The sequence below is a fragment of the Pan troglodytes genome, chromosome X (assembly GCF_028858775.2).
Source record: "Pan troglodytes isolate AG18354 chromosome X, NHGRI_mPanTro3-v2.0_pri, whole genome shotgun sequence".
NCBI lineage: Eukaryota > Metazoa > Chordata > Mammalia > Primates > Hominidae > Pan > Pan troglodytes.
Window position 1 is genome coordinate 25099056 of NC_072421.2, and position 19181 is coordinate 25118236.

At 40.4% G+C, this 19181-nt stretch overlaps 1 protein-coding gene across 2 annotated transcripts in view; it reads left to right on the forward strand.

Moving 5' to 3' along the window:
• Positions 1 to 19181, forward strand: part of PDK3 (pyruvate dehydrogenase kinase 3) — an 85464-nt gene that overhangs the window by 52643 nt on the left and 13640 nt on the right. Inside the window, exons 6-11 of one of the 2 annotated variants that reach the window (XR_008542053.2) lie at positions 1314 to 1391; positions 8573 to 8649; positions 9949 to 10050; positions 10451 to 10561; positions 14034 to 14147; positions 16305 to 17032. Coding sequence is in view for 1 of the 2 variants with exons in the window: in XM_003317396.7 (XP_003317444.4) it covers positions 1314 to 1391; positions 8573 to 8649; positions 9949 to 10050; positions 10451 to 10561; positions 14034 to 14147; positions 16305 to 16444 (622 nt within the window). In the remaining variant the exon portion in view is untranslated. The remainder of the gene's footprint in view (positions 1 to 1313; positions 1392 to 8572; positions 8650 to 9948; positions 10051 to 10450; positions 10562 to 14033; positions 14148 to 16304; positions 17033 to 19181) is intronic. The other variant, XM_003317396.7, reaches the window with a different exon arrangement.

Here is a 19181-nt window from a genome sequence, read left to right on the forward strand (position 1 = left end):
ACAAACGCTGACTTCAGATTGTTTACAGTTCGAGAGAAAAGGCATATATGCAATGTCCAATGTCTTGTAATGCACCTTTGCTTTCTGAATCTGCTCCCCATCTTTGAATCTCCTGAATTCTGTCTTCGGCTGTTTCTGTAATGGCTCTTATCTTCTTACCATATGTCTTTTATTTTATCCTTTAAAAAGCGGACTGTTGCTCCTCAGACTTTGATAAATATCAGCCCCAGCCTGTTACCTTTAACTAACTCAAAGGACCTTTTAAAGTGATAGTGGCATCTCCAGTAACTTAAATTGTGTGACTCATGGAAATCTATTCATTCAGCAAATACTTACTGAGGTTTCACTTACAAATAACTCTGGCAAATCACAAGACTGTTGGCATTATTATTTTTAAGATCATGACAAATATTCTTTTGCTACAATTTAGTCAGGTTGCATGGTGCTTAGAACGTATAGTCTTGAGTTCCTAAATTTTCATGAAAAATATATTTTGGTAATAGTATAAGTTAAACAAGTACGTGTTTGGTATAGAGCTAGCTGAATTGCCAGTATTCTAGTATGTTGACATTGTTATGGTCATTAAAACTTTAAGAAAAGAAAGCCAGGCACGGTGGCTCATGCCTGTAATCCCAGCACTTTTGGGAGGCCAAAGAGGGTGGATCACCTGAGGTCAGGAGTTCGAGACCAGCCTGGCCAACATAATGAAACCTCATCTCTACTAAAAATACAAAAATTAGCCGGGCATGGTGGCACACACCTGTAATCCCAGCTCTTCGGGAGGCTGAGGCAGGAGAATCGCTTGAACCTGGGAGGCGGAGGTTGCAGTGAGCCGAGATGACACCACTGCACTCCAGCCTGGGTGACAGAGTGAGACTCTGTCTCAAAAAACAAACAAACGAACAAACAAACAAAAAATCCTTTAAGAAAAGAGAGATTGGCTGGGCATGGTGGCATATGCCTGTAAGGCCAGCTACTTGGAAGGCTGAGGCGGGAGGACTGCTTGAGCCCAGGAGTTCGAGGCTGCAATGAGCTATGATCACACCACTGTACTCTAGCCTAGGCGATAGAGTGAGACGCTGTCTTGGAAAAAATAGAAAAGAGAAATTTTGCTTTAGTCATGGTAATTCTATTAAAGCCACAAAAGGGTATTTTGTAAAAGGTTGTAGTTGATTAATTCTACATCCATCCGTTTAGACAGTTTATCTTATGTACCTATAGATATATACATGCACATGTGCGCACACACACACACACACACGCTTGTGCCTATGTTATTAGTACAGCAGCTAAACTTTTTCCTTTTCTTGCAGATGCATATGAAACAGCCAAGATGCTGTGTGAACAGTATTACCTGGTAGCTCCAGAGCTGGAAGTTGAAGAATTCAATGGTAAAAGAAAACTAATTTTAACCTTACATTCAAAAAAGCTGACTAAGAAGCTGTTTATACCTAAGCCATATTTCAGTGAGATCCAAAAATTATACTGATTTTTCATTTTCTTATATCTTTTTAAAACTTTCTATGCTTTTGGTCAACCAGATATATTATTATAAGGAGTTTTTGTACAGGAATGTGTAATGTGTTAGACCCCAGAATTCTTGGAACAGAAGTAATCAAGGTAGAGTATGTAGAAAGGTATAAATAGGCCCTTCTCAAAGTAACAAATGCAAGCAGTCGATCAACATATGGAAAAGTGTTTAACTTCACTAATCAAGGAGGTGCAAACAAAAACACAGACAAATGCCTTTTTTTTTTTTTTTTTTTTGAGAAGGAGTCTCGTTCTGTTGCCCGGGCTGGAGTACAGTGGTGTGATCCCAGCTCACTGCAGCCTCTGCCTTCCAGGTTCAAGTGATTCTCCTGTCTCAGCCTCCTGAGTAGCTGGGATTACAGGTGCCCCCCACCATGCCCAGCTAATTTTTGTATTTTTAGTAGAGACGAGGCTTCACCATGTTGGCCAGGCTGGTCTCGAACTCATGACCTCAGGTGATCCACCCGCCTCAGCCTCCCAAAGTGCTGGGATTACAGGCGTGAGCCACCGTGCCCAGCCAAAAATGCCATTTTTGTCTTTCAAAATGACAGTGATTAAAACATTTTAATGCTTTGAATTTGTGCCCATAAAAATACTTTCTCACCAGCACATACATTTCTTGTATAAGCTAAAAGTGGTATTCCCTTTCTAAAAAATGCCAGCAATGTTCTTTCTGTTTGGCCCAGTAAATAAGTTAATAATGGTCATATTCTTTGGTCCAGTAAATTAAACTTCAGAACACTTATTATAAGAAAATAGAGGCTGGACACAGTGGTTCACACCTGTAATCCCAATACTTTGGGAGGCCAAAGTGGGTGGATCTCTTGAGTCCAGGAGTTTAAGACCAACCCGAGTGACATGGCGAAACCCCATCTCTACAAAAAATACAAAAATTAGCCAGGCGTGGTGGCATTTGCTTGTATTCTCAGCTACTTGGGAGACTGAGGCAGGAGAATCACTTGAACCCGGGAGGCGGAGGTTGCAGTGAGCCGAGATGATGCGACTGCACTCCACCCTGGGCAATAGTTTGAAACCCCATCTCAAAAAACAAACAAAAATCTATGAAAATAGAGATGCACAGATTTATGTACAAGATTGATGATCACAGTAGTTTTCTTATAAAGTTAGAAAACAACCCAAATTTTCCATAATAGAGCATTGTTTAACTGAATTGTGGTACACCCATTAGATAGAATACTATGCAGCCCTTTGAAATAATGCTTTAAACGAATAACGTATGGGAAAAATTGAGATTTTTAAAAAAATACAGGCTACAAAAGTTTATAATAGTGGAGTTCATTGGAAAATATTTTGAAGGATTTATACTACCAAAATACAAATAGCAGCTCTCTGGGTAATGGGGTTACAGATGATTTTTATGTTCATCATATGATTGCATATTTATTTGCACATTCCTTTTTTTATTTGCAAATTATGGAAGAGACATGCTTATCACAAAAATACAGATACAGAAATGTGACTGAAAAGGGAAATCCCCCACAACTTTCTCAGTCCCATATAAAGCTTTGGTTTTTGCATAAAGCATGTATAGCTTTAACCCTATTTATAACGTGTTTTTCACTTCACCTTGAAGACCTTTGCAAGTATGAATCTCATTTAGAGATTATCCATAGTGTAGCTTACCATAATTTAACTGTTTTCCTATGGGTATACATTTAGGATTTCCTGTTTTCCTATATTCCATATAATGAGCTATGAAAGAGTGTGAGAGGTGGGGAGGGTGGAAAAATTTGTGAACGTATGAAAGTATTTCTGCAGGTTGGATTCCTAGATGTGGAATGACTGAGCAGGGTGTGAGCATTTACAATTAAAGATAAACCAGGCCAGGCATGGTGGCTCACACCTGTAATCCCAGCACTTTGGGAGGCTGAGGCAGGAGAATCTCTTGAGCCCAGGAGTTCGAGACCAGCCTGGGCAAGGTAGCAAAACCTTGTCTCTACACAAAATAGAAAAATTAGCTGGACATAGTGGCATGTGCCTGTAATCTCAGCTACTCAGGAGGCTGAAGTGGGAGGATCGCTTGAGCCCAGGAGGTAGAGGCTGCAGTGAGCCGAGATCACACGACTGCACTCCAGCCTGGGTGACAGAGCAAGACTCTGTCTCAAAAAAAAAAAAAAAAAAAAAAAAAAAGATAAACCAAATTCCTCCTCAGAAGTACACTAAAAATGTATTTCTCTTATAATGAGATAAAACTGTGAAAGGAGTTCAGGCTGCTGTTGAAGGACATGGCCCCTGCATTTGACTAGAAGGCATGGAGTCAAAGCTGCTTTCAAGGTCTCTTGGGTTCTCTGAGAAGAGTCATGTCCCCATTGAATAAATATACTACCAGGACCGAGTGGGCTTGTCTGGAGTGTTCCTGATGAGAACCATCTTAATATTCTTTCTCTCTCTTCCTATGGACTAGGCAGGAGCTGATCTCACATCTGCAGGTAGTAACAAATTGCTCTTTTGCGTGAGTGGCAGCCTCCCTCATTCTAAAGGCCAAAGCAGCAGGCCTGTTCTTGCTGATTCCCAAGTGCCAGCCATGTCAGCACATTCTGTCCCCGCTGAGGCTGTCATGCTGGGCAGCTCACCCACCAGGAGAGGAGCTTTCCGACTCTTTTTGGCATTGTCTCACGAATTACAGAAGCCCCCTTTTGATCATGTTTTGAAGCCCCTTGTCCTATCACTAAGATAAATGAATGCTGGTGTTTCTAGGTAGCTTCTAGCTTTATGTTGCTTTGGGTAGTGTAGTGATTATTTTTATGTATAAGTTCTTAATGCTAGAGCTCTCTGTGAGCATGATTAAGGAATGTGCTTTCGCCTTAACAAGTTCTATGTTGGAGATGCAGGTTGGAGGTTGATCCTGAACACCTTAAGTGGATGCTTTTTTATTCTGGAAGGAGAACTGTCTGGAAATAAAATTCCTTATATCTAATGGTATTTCTTAAATGCTGTTTCAACTAATGGCATTTGGAGCAATGACTGTACAAAATAGAGACTTCATTATTTCTGAAGTCTTGAGCATGACAAACCTAGGCCATTTTTAAATTGACTTTTAAAAATGTACCCTTAGATGGAAAATTCATATTCTACTTATAAGTCAGCAAACATCTATTAAGCATCTGCTACTTAACAGCCAGCCTCGAGACCCAGAACTAGGAAAGAGTCATGGACAAAAGCATTTGACATGGTTTTAAAAGGAAGGAAAGAAATCTAAACTGTAATGTTCCCAAAGAAAAGTGCAGGTAATTGAGCAAGCCTTTAGATGGCTCCTAGAGAATGTTGTTTAAACTGAAAAAATAAAAATAAAAAAACCCACTATATAAAAGGTGTTTGCCTTTTCTTGAGATTTGGGGTGAAAAGGTTGAATTCATAAGGCTGTTTATATAACTAATCATGCCATTTGGTACAAGATAAACTGAGCACCCAGCTTGTTCCTCGAGCCCCATTAAAATGACAATAAAGGAGCCAGGCGCAATGGCTCACGCCTGTAATCCCAGCACTTTGGGAGGCCGAGGTGGGCGGATCACTTGAGGTCAGGAGTTCGAGACCAGCCTGGCCAACATGGTGAAACCCTGTGTCTACTAAAAATACAAAAATTAGCTGGGCATGATGGCATGTTTCTTTAGTCCCAGCTACTAGGGAGGCTGAGGCAAGATAATTGCTTGAACCTGGGAGGCGGAGGTTGCAGTGAGCTGAAATTGCGCCACTGCACTCCAGCCTGGGCGACAGAGCAAGACTCCATCTCAAAAAAAAAAAGAGGGGAAAAAAAGAAATAAAAATAAAATGACGATAAAGGAATCCAAAGAAAAGCAGCAAAGGAAAGCAGAGGAGCTCATTAGTGGACCAGTGCCTTAGTCCATTTAGGCTGCTATAACAAAAATACCAGAGACCAAGTGGCTTCAGCAACCATTTCTCATGGTTCTGGAGGCTGGGACATCCAAGATCATGGTTCCTGGAGATTTGGTGTCTAGTGAGGACCCACCTTCTGATTCATAGCTGGCTTCTCACTGTTTCCTTCCATGGGGGAAGGAGCGAGGGAGCTCTCTGGAGTTTCTTTAAACGGGCATTAATCCCATCCATAAGGGCTCTGCCCTCATAACCTAATCACCTCTCACAGGCCCCATCTCCTAATACCATCACATCAAGGGTTACATTTCAACATAGGAATTTGGGGGAGACACACACAAACATTCCGTCCATAAGAGGCATGAATCCCAACTTTTGAAAGAGGGTCACTAGATGGAAGTGTGCTGATTGGTGGGACAGAGCAGAAGCAGCCACAGGGGAGGAGGCTGCAGCAGAGGTGGCAACCGGTTTGCCGAAGATTGTCCTGGAGGGACTCTGGGGGCAGGGCCAGGTGGTGCAGTGGACTGGAATGGGAAGGGAAGGCAGAGGGTAGGGTTAACTGAAAGCTGGTCTAAGAAAGAGCATGGAGGGATGACGGGAGGCAGCTGTACTCTGGCCGGGTTCAGCCTGCCAACAGGCAACTAAGTATTTTGTTCGAGAACAACCTAGGAAGAATTAGGGCTTTTCATGTGAGTGTTGTTACCCTACAGCAAAGCCCTGTTCGTTTAAGCATTTGGGGGCCTCTCTGCTCAGAGGCCCGTTTACTACCTGCTCATCCTCAAGCCAAGTTGAAAAGTCTTGACCAGTCCAGAGAGCTCTAAGTCAGGCTTCCCACTTAATGGAGAGCCCCAGGGGGATATGAACGCCAGCTCCCTCATACAGTGAATCCGGTTCTTCATTCTCAAACAAGAATATTGCAACCAAGATGTATCAGACCTTCAGCAAAAGCCAGCAGCAAGAACCAAACCTAACTGGCATTAAACTTATCAGCTCTACTGTTACTGCCAGAAACCCCCTTTTTGAAATTCTGAGAGAAAATCATTTCAAACCTAGAATTCTCTATCTAGCCAAACCTTTAATCAAATAGATCAGAGGTGTAAAGATTGACAGATGTGTCTCCCATGCATCCCTTTCTGAGGTAGGTTACCTGACTGCCTTGATGTTATGTATAATATGCATCTAAGAAAGGGGAAAACATTCTAGAACTTCAATCAAAAACAACTTTAGGATGATGGCTATGCAGCATGTTTGCAAAGCAATTGATTCTAATTTGAAAAATTTTGAAGAATGGACTGGATACCATGCAGTAGGTATGGAAGCTGGAAGTAGGTATGGAAGCTGGAAGTAGGTATGGAAACTGGAAGTAGGTATGGAAGCTTCCAGTAAGCTGGAAGATCTTAGCGAAATGGCATGGACCAACTATGAAGCAACCCAAAAAGGGTAGCATGATGTTTACCAGTTGGAGGAGTATAAAGAAACTCCATTTCATGTTAAGGCTGGGAACATTCTCCTCAAAGGGACACATGAATCATTGTCATTGCATTAATAGGGAAGAAAATGTCTAGATACACTGTTGTGGTTGTTCTACAGTGATCAATATTTACATAGTTATAATGTCACCAACACTTGATTTTCTACTTTCTTAAAAGAACCTATAGGCAATTTACAGCATCCCTAATTCGGGTTACAGAACAGAATGTAAATATTACCAACCCAAAGACTACAGCAGAAGTAGTAAAGAGTGGCTGCCTCTGGGTTCAGACTGAAGGATGAGATAGGAAAGGGGGAAGGACTTTTGTTTTTCTTCTTTTGTTAAATTTTTAAGCCGTTTACATATATTACTAAGTGATTTTAAAAACAACTGCTCAGGCCAGGCACGGTGGCTCACGCCTGCAATCCCAGCACTTTGGGAGGCCGAGGTGGGCAAACACCTGAGGTCGGGAGTTCGAGACCAGCCTGTCCAACATGGCAAAACCCCGTCTCTACTAAAAATACAAAAATTAGCCAGGAGTGGTGGCGCACACCTGTAATCCCAGACACTCAGGAGGCTGAGGCAGGAGAATCACTTGAACCCGGGAGGTGGAGGTTGCAGTGAGCCGAGATGGCACCACTGCACTCTAGCCTGGGCAACAGAGTGAGACTCTGTCTCAAAAAATAAATAAATAAAAATAAAAATAATTGCTCTTTGAAGAGTTCGGGATTTAGAATCAAAAGCTCTTTGTTCAGGTGTCTGGTTTCGGTGCCACTTCTGGGACCACGGGCAAGTCACACAGGCTTCCCAAAGCCTGTTTCCACACCTCTAAACACCACCACCCCTCTAGGAGCCAGGAAGTGTTGTCAGGAGGAGTCAATTGAATAATGTATGTGAAAGCTCTGTGTAGACTGCTAAGAATCAAGCAAATGTGAACTCTAATTTGTATTATTGTTAATTACTTTATTAGAGGAAGTAGCTGGTTGAAATTACAGCATTCTACCTGAGAGAGTTCATGTAGTTTCAATCTCTTAAGTGATTTTGGGTCATGAGGAGGAGGAAGGACTGTATTTTTGAGCATCTGCTCTGTACCGCACACTGTTCTTATTGCTTGACCTGGGTTTTGGTGTTTCTCAGATTGTCTTCAGACGACCCATGGTGCAAGGGGAAAAGATCATACGTCTCTAGGGGTTTATGTGCTAGCTGCTTGAGAAAAAGTTATGTGAACCTTACATTCTATGCTATAAGATGCCTTGTTTGTCATAATTTAACAAAATTGAACACTGCCATTTAGTCCAGTTCACCAGCCCTTTTTTTTCCTGTTGCTCCACATTCTCCCGTGGAATTCCCCCTGGGGTCAGTGGCAGAAGGTAGCCCCCAATTTGAAAAACACCAAGTGATATCTGACTGGCCTTCTGTAATACTCAGGATGTTATGGCATAGGTGATAATATTCCAATTCTGCTCAACAAAGTTTCAAAGAGATTGAGTGATTTATCTAAGGTCACATAGCTGGTAAGTGAAGGAACTGGGTGTCACCCCAGGTTTGTTTGATTCTAAAGCATATGCTTTTGCTCAGCCCTGCCTTTAGAGGTGGAAACTCAAATTAGCCTTTTATAGAGCTCTGTTTTACACACTTGGAAAATAGAATGCAAACGTCATTCTTGAATTTCTCCTATTTTGGGTCCTTATTGATTGATGGTTTTGTCTCTGTTTTCAGCCAAAGCTCCAGACAAACCTATTCAGGTGGTTTATGTGCCCTCACATCTGTTTCATATGCTATTTGAGTTGTTCAAGGTAAGTGGAATTTTAAAAACGTGGAAAGAAGTCTTCATTTTAAATTACTTTGATTCAGGGCATAATGGATTCATTAGATTAGCATAAGAAAAAGGTTTTGCATAACCATTTTAAAAATTCTATTTCTGATATCCTGTGGGTTTTATAATTTGTACACTGTGAGATGAGAAATTGCTGTGTACACTATAGTTTTTGTGAATATTAGTACATATTGATTTTGAAGCTTAATTGCACTTTAGTGATTTTATGTAAAATCCATACTGTTTTTTCTTTAGTTATGAGATTAGAGATGCTTTTTAGTTTCCAAACCTGGCAAAGGCTTTACTGGTGATAGCCAGATCAAAATAAAAACATGTTTATACATATTTATGCTTCTGAAAATTAACCACACTGGTACATTAGTGGTTGTTCCAGTCCTGAGAGATCCTGCAACTCTTTTATAAAATATTTGAATCAATTCAGAAGATCCAAGAGAGGCAGAGGAGAAAGATGTAGATGAGCTGGACCAAAAGAACCACCCCTCCTCCCCACCAAATTCTTTAGAGTCTGCAACTTAAGCTGTTGCTTTTGTTAATCAGTAGCTAATGACATTTACAGTAGCAGTATTACAGGCACAAGGCATTTGAGCTAAAATTTCATTTCTTCCAATGCGTGAAACACTAAATTGAACACCTGAAAAATCAGTTATGCTGATTTTCTTCCAAAAATTAGAATGTTACTGATGTAACGCTTTAAGGTTGAAATGGGCATTCAATTGTGAACTTTCTCTTCAGCAGCTGTGGCTTTTTCAGAATTTCTTTTTAACCAATATTTCTTCTACTTTTTTCAGCCAAATGATTAATTTTTGTGGGAAGCATGCATCCTTTCAGTTTTTCTGCCTTCTTTAGAGAAAAGGTGCTCTATAAATGCAGACTGATAAATAGGATTTAAAGTGCATAAATCAGCCTCTGCATAGCCTCATTACATGCGATAAAAACATTCCTCTGGGTTGAGTTGAATAATTTAAATACCGTAAAGCGAAAAAAAAAAAAAAAGAGGAAGAAGAAGAAGGAAAGAAAAATAAATATTTAGCATGTTGGATGAGGCTAAAACTAGGTGAAAAACAAAGTGTCAGGAAATTTTTCCTTGATTTGAGCACGTTTAGCTAAGCTCTTTAGAGGGAAAAATGCCATAAAAATCCAACTAATATTTGCCCCAAAAAAGGGTTGTTGGGTATAAATCATCTTGCGCTTCTTTCTCTTTAAAAATTGTGGTTTGTGATTCGGCAGTATGATTAATAAAAAGATCTTATTATTTTAGAACTCAATGAGAGCGACAGTTGAACTCTATGAAGACAGAAAAGAGGGCTACCCTGCTGTTAAAACCCTCGTTACTTTGGGTAAAGAAGACTTATCCATTAAGGTAACTGTTTTATGTGCATGTATACTTTAATTATCAGTTGTGATTTAATAGTATCTAGACATTGAAAAATCAGAGGGAAGGAAATTGACATTTATTGAGTGTCCTGTTTGTAAGTTCTATGCTAGATCCTTGGCTTAAGTTACCTTATTTAAACTTCATTAGAACCTTGTTATTCAGGGAGTTGAACAAGACCTCAACACCAAGTCTGTTGGATCCCACTGTACCATTTGGCCTCCTTTGTTTTACACTGTTCACAAAGGAACCGTATGTCACTGGGGGATTCAAAGTCCTTGTACATTGTGGAGTAATCTGCTATGTACTTTATTTAATGAACTCATTGCCTCCTACTAAGTATAGATCAACTTCTTTGTTTTGATTGTTAACATTTTGAACATTGCAGATCAGTGACCTAGGTGGTGGTGTCCCACTTCGAAAAATAGATCGTCTTTTTAACTACATGTATTCGACTGCTCCTAGACCCAGCCTGGAGCCTACCAGAGCTGCCCCTTTGGTAAGCATCTGAAAGTGCTCCTGAAGGAAAGATCATAAACACAGGAAGGGGCTCAGAGAGAGCTGCCTCTCTCCCCAGGTTGTCACATTAGTGTAGTTGATTTAGAAGGTTGCGTGTATTATGGTTTGGAGGAGGGAGAATTTTTTGCCTTGGCTACTTTCTTTGTGAATCCTTTGGACTTCAATTTCCTCTCTGATTTGTGTCTAAGAAACACTCCTAGCTGAGTGCCTCATTCCCATATACACAGAAAAAGTACCTCATTGTGGTAAGACTGCTACTATAGCACCATTTTCCACTTTGTGCTACCCTTGGAAGGGGTGGAAGTTGCCAGTGGGTGAGCAAAGGGACAGTACTGAATGCATAGCTGCCGCTTGGTCCTGCACACTCTGGCGTGCGTACCACAGAGGCGCGAATCACCTAGTGCCTTGGAATCTCCACTGTCAAATTTGTTTATATAATTAAAATGTTAAATTATGAAAACATTAAATTTTTATATTAAATAACATTAGCATGAAACATATAGGTGGTGTATGCATTTTCAGAGCCCTTTATGTCTCACTCTGGAAATAACCTTCAGCCCTGTTAAGGCAGTGAGAAAAGCCACTGGTTACCATGGTAGCATTTAGATCCTGGTAGGGCCACACTTGCTTCCCCTGCTGAGTGTTTCTAATTGACAAACAACAATTGAACCCTTTGTCATTAAACACAGCAACATATCTATCAGTCTGCAAAATGGTTCAGGGTATAAATTAAGTTTCATTTTAAAGTCGTACCTGACTGATAAGCACATAAGATTATATTTTATTTGTATGAATAAAATCAAACACTTTGCATCATTTATTTGAGACAGAGTTTGTTAACTCAGCATGTTGGAAACAGGAAATCATTTATATAGGAGTCGAGAAAATTCATGAAAGATCACATTTGAGAGGCGTTGCCTTGACTAGGCTCTGGCATGCACTTAAATACACATCAAAAGGAAAAAAGGCACCACAAACAAATCTAGCACCTTCCCCAGTTGTTTAAAAGAAATATAGATTGTCTCTTCCAGGTCTTAAAATAGCATCTTGAGGATAGCTGTTATGTCATAGGTTTTTTTTCTTATTGAAACTGAGGGCTTGTAAGAGACTTTTAACAGTTACGCATGCGCACTCCCATTGTATAGATGAGGAAATGAGGAAATGACCTTGTCCAAAGTCATTGAACTAATTAACTGCAGAGCTGGTGCTGGCCATGTCTGTGTTCTTTCCAGTGTACTACGTGGCCGAAGAAATGCTTCTGCTAGTGGCTCTCCCAGTTAGGAAACTGGCCTGTAATCCTAGCACTTTGGGAGGCCAAGGCCGGTGGATCACTTAAGGTCAGGAGTTCGAGACCAGCCTGGCCAACATGGTGAAACCCTGTCTCTACTAAAAATACACGAAAATAGTCGGGAGCAGTGGCGCATGCTTGTAATCCCAGCTATTCAGGAGGCTGAGGCACAAGAATGGCTTGAACCTGGGAGGTGGAGATTGCAGTGAGCCTATATCATGCCACTGCACTCCAGCCTGGGTGACAGAGCGAGACTCTGCCTCAAAAAAAAAAAAAAAAAAAAAAAAAAGAAAAGAAAAAGAAACTGTCCTCAGCTTTAAAGTGGGCACATGGATATGTACTACTAGAAAACATAATTTCCTCATTGAGCAACTTACACTTTTACACCTTTTACACCTCTGTGCCTTTACATGTGCATTTCTGTTTGAGAATATCCACCCAGCGAACTCCTGCTGATCCTTTGACACTCTGGGAAACCTTTCCTGAACCTCAGCAAATCCGAGGTCCAGACCCCTCCTCTGCATTCTTTGGGAGTCTGGGCTTACACTCACATCTGCATTGGCCTCGGAGTTCTCGGCTCTTCTGTGTTGGACATGAGGGCAGGCTCTGGGCCTTGCTTGAACATAGAAGGCAGATTTGCTCACATCTCTTCCTAGAGTGAGCTAGTTTCTTTGCTGTGGTTACCTGAGTCACTACTATAAATATCTCATCTTCACTACTGGCCGTATTCAGCAAGTCCCAAAGCCCTTAAATAATGGGGTACGTTCTTTTACCCCCTGCCCTTTCAGTTAAACCCTACCCTGAGGGAAGGTATCAAGGAGAGATGTTAGAAAATGGCAGAAATCTGTGTAACTTCATAAAATTGCTGCTCCTAGTAGCCATAGTACCAGCTTCAATTTATTTAGTTTTACTGTGTTAGGCACTGTGCCAAGATTTTATACTTGTTATATTATTTAATCCTTATAGCAGCTCTGAGGTCAGTTTTTTATCATATGTTCAGATGAAAACACGATCTCAAAGAGGTTGAGTAAACTGCTCAGAGTCGCACAGAAAGTGGATTTCAACTGGGTCTGTCTGAGTCTAAGGCCCATGTGACTCTGTGCACATGGTCCCCTGCCCTCCTTCCTTAACCTTGTTCATAGATTTAAGCAGAAGTGAGGAAGCTTGGTGTTACATCTCCTTCCCCACCCTGCCCCACTACCACCACAAATGGTATTACATTTAGTTTCGATTCTTACTGTTCTTGTCCATAGAACACCTGTTATTGACAGTCAGGATTCCTTGACATAGAGATATAGGAGGGTACTGAAAATTTTTTTAATCTCTAAAAATACCTGAACTACAATATACCAAAATATTCTCACATTCCCGGAACCTTAGTAGTTGCCTCTCAGAAAATTGTTTTCCTTTCCATGTTCTCATCTTGTTACTGGTAGATTTGTACTCAGCACTGCGCTATTGATTTTCACTTGCAAAAGCAAGGAAATCTGATCATGGGACTTTGAAATGATGTGGTTTAGTTTTGTCATCAGGTCACATTCCACTTGATTTGGAATGTGCTTTTGTGTGTGTGTGTGTGTGTGTGTGTGTGGAGATGGAGTCTTGCTCCGTCGCCCAGGCTGGAGTGCAGTGGCGCCATCTCAGCTCACTGCAACCTCCACCTCCTGGGTTCAGGCGATTCTCCTGCCTCAGCCTCCTGAGTAGCTGGGACTACAGTCTCCCACCACCTCGCCCAGCTAATTTTTGTAGTAGAGATGGGGTTTCGCCATGTTGGCCAGGCTGATCATGAATTCCTGACCTCAAGTGATCCACCTGCCTCAGCCTCCCAAAGTGCTGGGATTACAGGCGTGAGCCACTGTGCCCGGCCTTGGAATGTGCTTTTAAAAAAATGATAAAATTTTGCTTTAAAATGCTAAAAAAGCATTAGTCAAAAATTAGAATATTTCTATTATTATCCAAACATATAAGACATGTTTTTGCAGGGTGAAAATAAAGAGGTTGTTTGCCATAGAAGATGATATACATCATTGTAAAGGTTGAGTCAGTAATTTATTTGATTTAAATCTGAATCAAGAATTTATTTTAACCTTCTCTGAATGGTCATCATATAAAATGTGTTAGCATTTGTGCCTGTCTCACTGTATTAATTTTCTTTTCTCAATAGGCTGGATTTGGTTATGGTTTGCCAATTTCCCGTCTGTATGCTAGATATTTTCAAGGAGATCTGAAACTGTATTCCATGGAAGGAGTGGGTACTGATGCTGTCATTTATTTGAAGGTACTGCGTTTTATTTGTTAGTATGAGGCATCTTTGCTTTTTAAAGCTGTAAGTTCTAATCGCTGATTGAGAACAGCACTGTATCATCTCTTAGATTCATCTCAGATTTACTTCATTTTCCCATGAAAACCATGTTATGCCTCACACTTGATTCTATGCTCAGATAAAGCAAAATATGAAACGTGGAGGTATAGAAATTAAAATACTGATTTTGGCCGGGTGTGGTGGCACATGCCTGTAATCTCAGGACTTTGGGAGGCTGAGGTGGGTGGATCACCTGAGGTCAGGAGTTCGAGACCAGCCTGGCCAACATGGTGAAACCCCATGTCTACTAAAAGTACAAAAAATTAGCTGATGTGGTGGTGCACGCCTGTAGTCCCAGCTACTCAGGAGGCTGAGGCAGGAGAGTCATTTGAACCCGGGAGGCAGAGGTTGCAGTGAGCCAAGATGGTGCCACTGGACTCCAGCCTGGGCGACAGAATGAGACTCCGTCTCAAAAGAGAAAAAAAAAATTAAAATACTGATTTTTAAAACCGTAATTTTAAATTGTGACTTAAAAAACTACATGCCTATTGAAAGGTCTGATCTAAAAGAAGGCAGATTTTCATAAACTGAAGTATTTTGGTCTTTTGTTTTAAAAACTCACTGGCTTTCCCAAAGCTACAAGAATTCAGTAATCATAATATAGTTATGTAAAAGATTCATTTAATAACAAACTTCTCTGTAACACAGTTTTTCTTATTCATTGGTGATAATTGGGCTTTTATTTCTAAACTCTAGAATATTTGTAACTTTTTTTGAATAGGTAATATAGGCACATAATAAAAATTTAAAAGCTACAAAAAGAAAAATGAAGTCTCTCCTCCCACTGGCCCTAAACCGCCAGTTCTGTTCAGCGAAGATCACCACCGGTCTCAGCGTCTTATGGATCCTCCTAGAGTTGATTCTACATTTATAAATATGGGAAAAATAGAATTTTTCCCACATAAATGAAATTTCAGCACCTTCTTATTTTTTTTACTTTGCAATCTGTCTTAGAGATCTTTCCAGATCCATTTATGTAGAACTGGCTCATTCTTTTAAACAGTGGCATAACATGCCACTGTGGGTCAAGCATCCCTAACCCAAGAATCTGCAATCCAAAATGCTTGAAAATCTGGAACTTTTTGAGCGCCAACGTGATGCTTGCTCAAAGGTCAAGCTTAAAGGAAATGCTTATTGGAGCACCCCAGATTTCAGATTTTCAGATTAGGGATGCTTAACAGGTAAGCACAATGCAAATATTCCAACATCGGAAAAAATCAGAACTACTTCTGGTCCCAAGCATTTCTTTCTTTCTTTCCTTTTTTTTTGTTTCTTTCTTTTTCTTTTTTTTTTTTTTTTTTGAGATAGTCTCACTCTGTCACCCAGGCTGGAGTGCAGTACTGCCATCTCGGCTCACTGCAACCTCTGCCTCCTGGGTTCAAGCCATGCTCCTGCCTCAGCCTCCTGAGTAGCTGGGATTACAGGTGTGAGCCACCACACCCGGCTAATTTTTTGTATTTTTAGTAGAGACAGGGTTTCACCATGTTGGCCAGGCTGGTCTCGAACTCCTGACCTCAGGTGATCCACCTGCCTCAGCCTCCCAAAGTGCTGGGATTACAGGTGTGAGCCACTGTGCCCGGCCTGTTCCCAGGCATTTCAAAGGGATACTCAACCTATGTATGTGATACCAGAATTTAACCAGTTACTGGGAGTATTTATCTTAGATGCCCATGCATCTAAGTAATGCGATATTTAATATACTTGATGGTGTGTGTTTATAAACCTGGGATGCATGAGACTGTATCTCTTCCTGGGCCCTTTGTGAGACCAGTCACCAGGTATAGTCAAAACAGTTGAGCATCTCAAAGCAGTATGAGCTGAATTAAAATATGTTTTGTTCTGGTCATGTGTATTTCAGTTCTGATTTTGAATGAGCAAATGTTTTCATTCCTTTAAAAAAGCTTTAATGTTTTCCTGGCCAGTCTAAGTAAACTACTAAGGTGTAATTTTAATATCATTTTGAAAATATGTATTAAGGTTTCTGATGTTTTAAATAATAAAATTTGGGTTACTATTTCACTTGAGAAAAATGACACTGTCGACCTTTGGTGTATATTTTTGTTTCTCCAATAGGCTCTTTCAAGTGAGTCATTTGAGAGACTTCCAGTTTTTAATAAGTCTGCATGGCGCCATTACAAGACCACGCCTGAAGCCGATGATTGGAGCAATCCCAGCAGTGAACCCAGGGATGCTTCAAAATACAAAGCAAAACAGTAATATACCACCTTGATTTCCATTACAAAGTATCTGATTTGTCTGAATAAAGGTGTCCCACTCACTGTTCCAGGAATTCTTGCAGTGTAGAGGTATTCACAACAGCAAGCAGGGATTTGGCCTGCCATCAATTTTATTTAAAAAGCAATTAAGTTTGCAGTTTGTCATCATAAACGTTGTAGGTTGAAACTGAAAAATAAGTTAAAATGATCAATCAAGATAAAAGGTGATCGATCCATCCAATGGAATATTATTTGGCCTTAAAAAGGAAGGACATTCTGATATGTGCTACAACATGGGTGAATCTTGAAGTCATTATGCTAAGTGAAATAAACCAGACATAAAAGGACAAATACTATGATTCCACTTATGTGAAGTACCTAGAGTAGTCAAATGCAGAGACACAAAGTGGAAGGGAGGTTGCCAGGGGCTAGCGACGAAGATGGAATGGGGAGTCATTGTTTCATGGGTACAAAGTTTCAGGTGGAAAGATGAAAAACTTCTGGAGATGGATGGTGGTGATGCTTGCACAACAGCGTGAATGTACTCAATGCCACTGAGCTGTACATGTAGCAATGGTTAAGATGGTAAGTTCTGGGCTGGGTGTGATGGCTCACGCCTGTAATCCCAACACTTTGGGAGGCTGAGGCTGGATGATCTCTTGAAGCCAGGAGTTCAAGACCAGCCTAGGCAACATAGTGAGACCTCTGTCTCAGCAAAAAATTTAAAAAGGTAAAATTAGCCGTGTGTGGTGGTGTGTGTCTGTAGTCCTAGCTACTCAGGAAGCTGAGGCAGGAGGATTACTTGAGCCCAGGACTTCCAGGCTGTAGTGAGCTATGATTCGCACCACTGCACACCAGCCTGGGGGACAGAATAAGACCGTGTCTCAAATAAGAAAAAGGTGGTAAGTTCTATGTTATGTATAGCTTATCACAATAAAAAATGTAAACATTATAAAGGAAAAGTTATCAATCACAGAACAAGTTTCACTGTTTTATGGTAATAAGGAAAATAATCTGTAGTTTTCTTCTGACTATGTACCCTTAAGCTTCAACTCTACTAGCAACAGTGGGGTTCTGCTTCATTTAACTTAAAATAATCCTGTATTAACAAAAAAGCAGTATATGTGCATTATAAAAAATAAGAAAACAGTGGCTGGGCGCAGTGGCTCACGCCAGTAACCCCAGCACTTTGAGAGGCCGAGGTGGGTGGGTCACTTGAAGTCAGGAGTTGGAGACCAGCCAGGCCAATATGGTGAAACTCTGTATCTACTAAAAATACAAAAATTAGCCAGGTGTGGTGGCACACGCCTGTAATTCCAGCTACTTGAGAGGCTGAAGCAGGAGAATTGCTTGAACCCAGGAGACAGAGGTTGCAGTGAGCCAAGATAGTACCACTGCACTCCAACCTGGGCGATAGAGCTAGACTCCATCTCAAAAAAAAAAAAAAAAAAAAAGAAGAAGAAGAAGAAGAAGAAGAAAGAAAACATAAGTAAGCCAAAAAAGAAGGAGAAACCTCTGTGTTCCCAAAACCCAGAGATTGCCACTGCTATAGCTTCGTGTATATTCTTCCAGATATTTTGCCATTTGTGTATATATGTATTTTTTTTGCAAATGAGATTACACTATTCATACTATTTTACAACCTGCTTTTGTTTCATTTAACCATCCCATCTTTCCATGTCAATGATCATTCACTGCAACCTCTGCCTCCTGGCTTCAAGTGATTCTCATTCCTCAGCCACCTGAGTAGCTGGGATTACAGGCGTGGGCCACCATGCCTGGCTAATTTTTATATTTTTAGTAGAGACAGGGTTTTGCCATGTTGTCCATGCTGGTCAAAAAAAAAAGAAAGAAAGAAAAGAAGGAAGGAAAGGAAGGAAAAGAAGGAAAGGAAGAAAGGAAGGAAGGAAGGAAAGGGAAGGGGAAGGGGAAGGGAGGGGAGGGGAGGGAAGGGAAGGAAAGGAAAGGAAAGAGCTAATGGAGCATTTTTTGCTAGAATATCCATAAGCACTGTTGCAGAATTACACTATGAGACCCATGACATCTCATTGACCCACCATTAGTGATGTTATGATTGAGCATAGTTTAGGTGATGGCTGTCTGATCCCTCTGAGTTATAGTTATTTTTCCCTTTTTCACTAGAAAATAATCTGTGTGGTGTTATTTTGGCACTATGCAAATGTATACTTACCCATCAGCTGTTCACCTAATGGTTTTTACCCCAATTGATCATTTTGGCCTGTGTTAAAATTAACACAGTAATTTTATTTGGGTTTATAAAAGAATGTTTTTTTTTTAAATCATTCCTTTGTCAATTATTCTCCTATAAAGTAAAGCTCTTCCTCATCAAATAAGGCCATTTAGGTATTTTGAAGTACAGTTCCTCTGGTAACTGTTTAACTCCTTCCTTTTAAATTTAAAGGGACAATTAAATTCCCTTCAAGTTACCAATTTTCCAGGTAAGAAATATGTTAAAAGCCACCTTAAATGGTTAACAAATGAGTTTATGGCTTTGTCTTTTTTAGTGTTATAGTAGATTTTGTTACTTTGATATGTTTTAATTGGCACTTATTTTATTGAAGCATAACATATAGTAATAGTAAAGTGCACACATCTTAAGTTTACAGCTTTTTTTTTTACATCTATATTTCCTCTACCCACAAAGACTCCTTTCTAGTCAAACACTTCTCCCTCCCTCCTCCACCATATAATTGCTTTTCTAACTCTATCACCA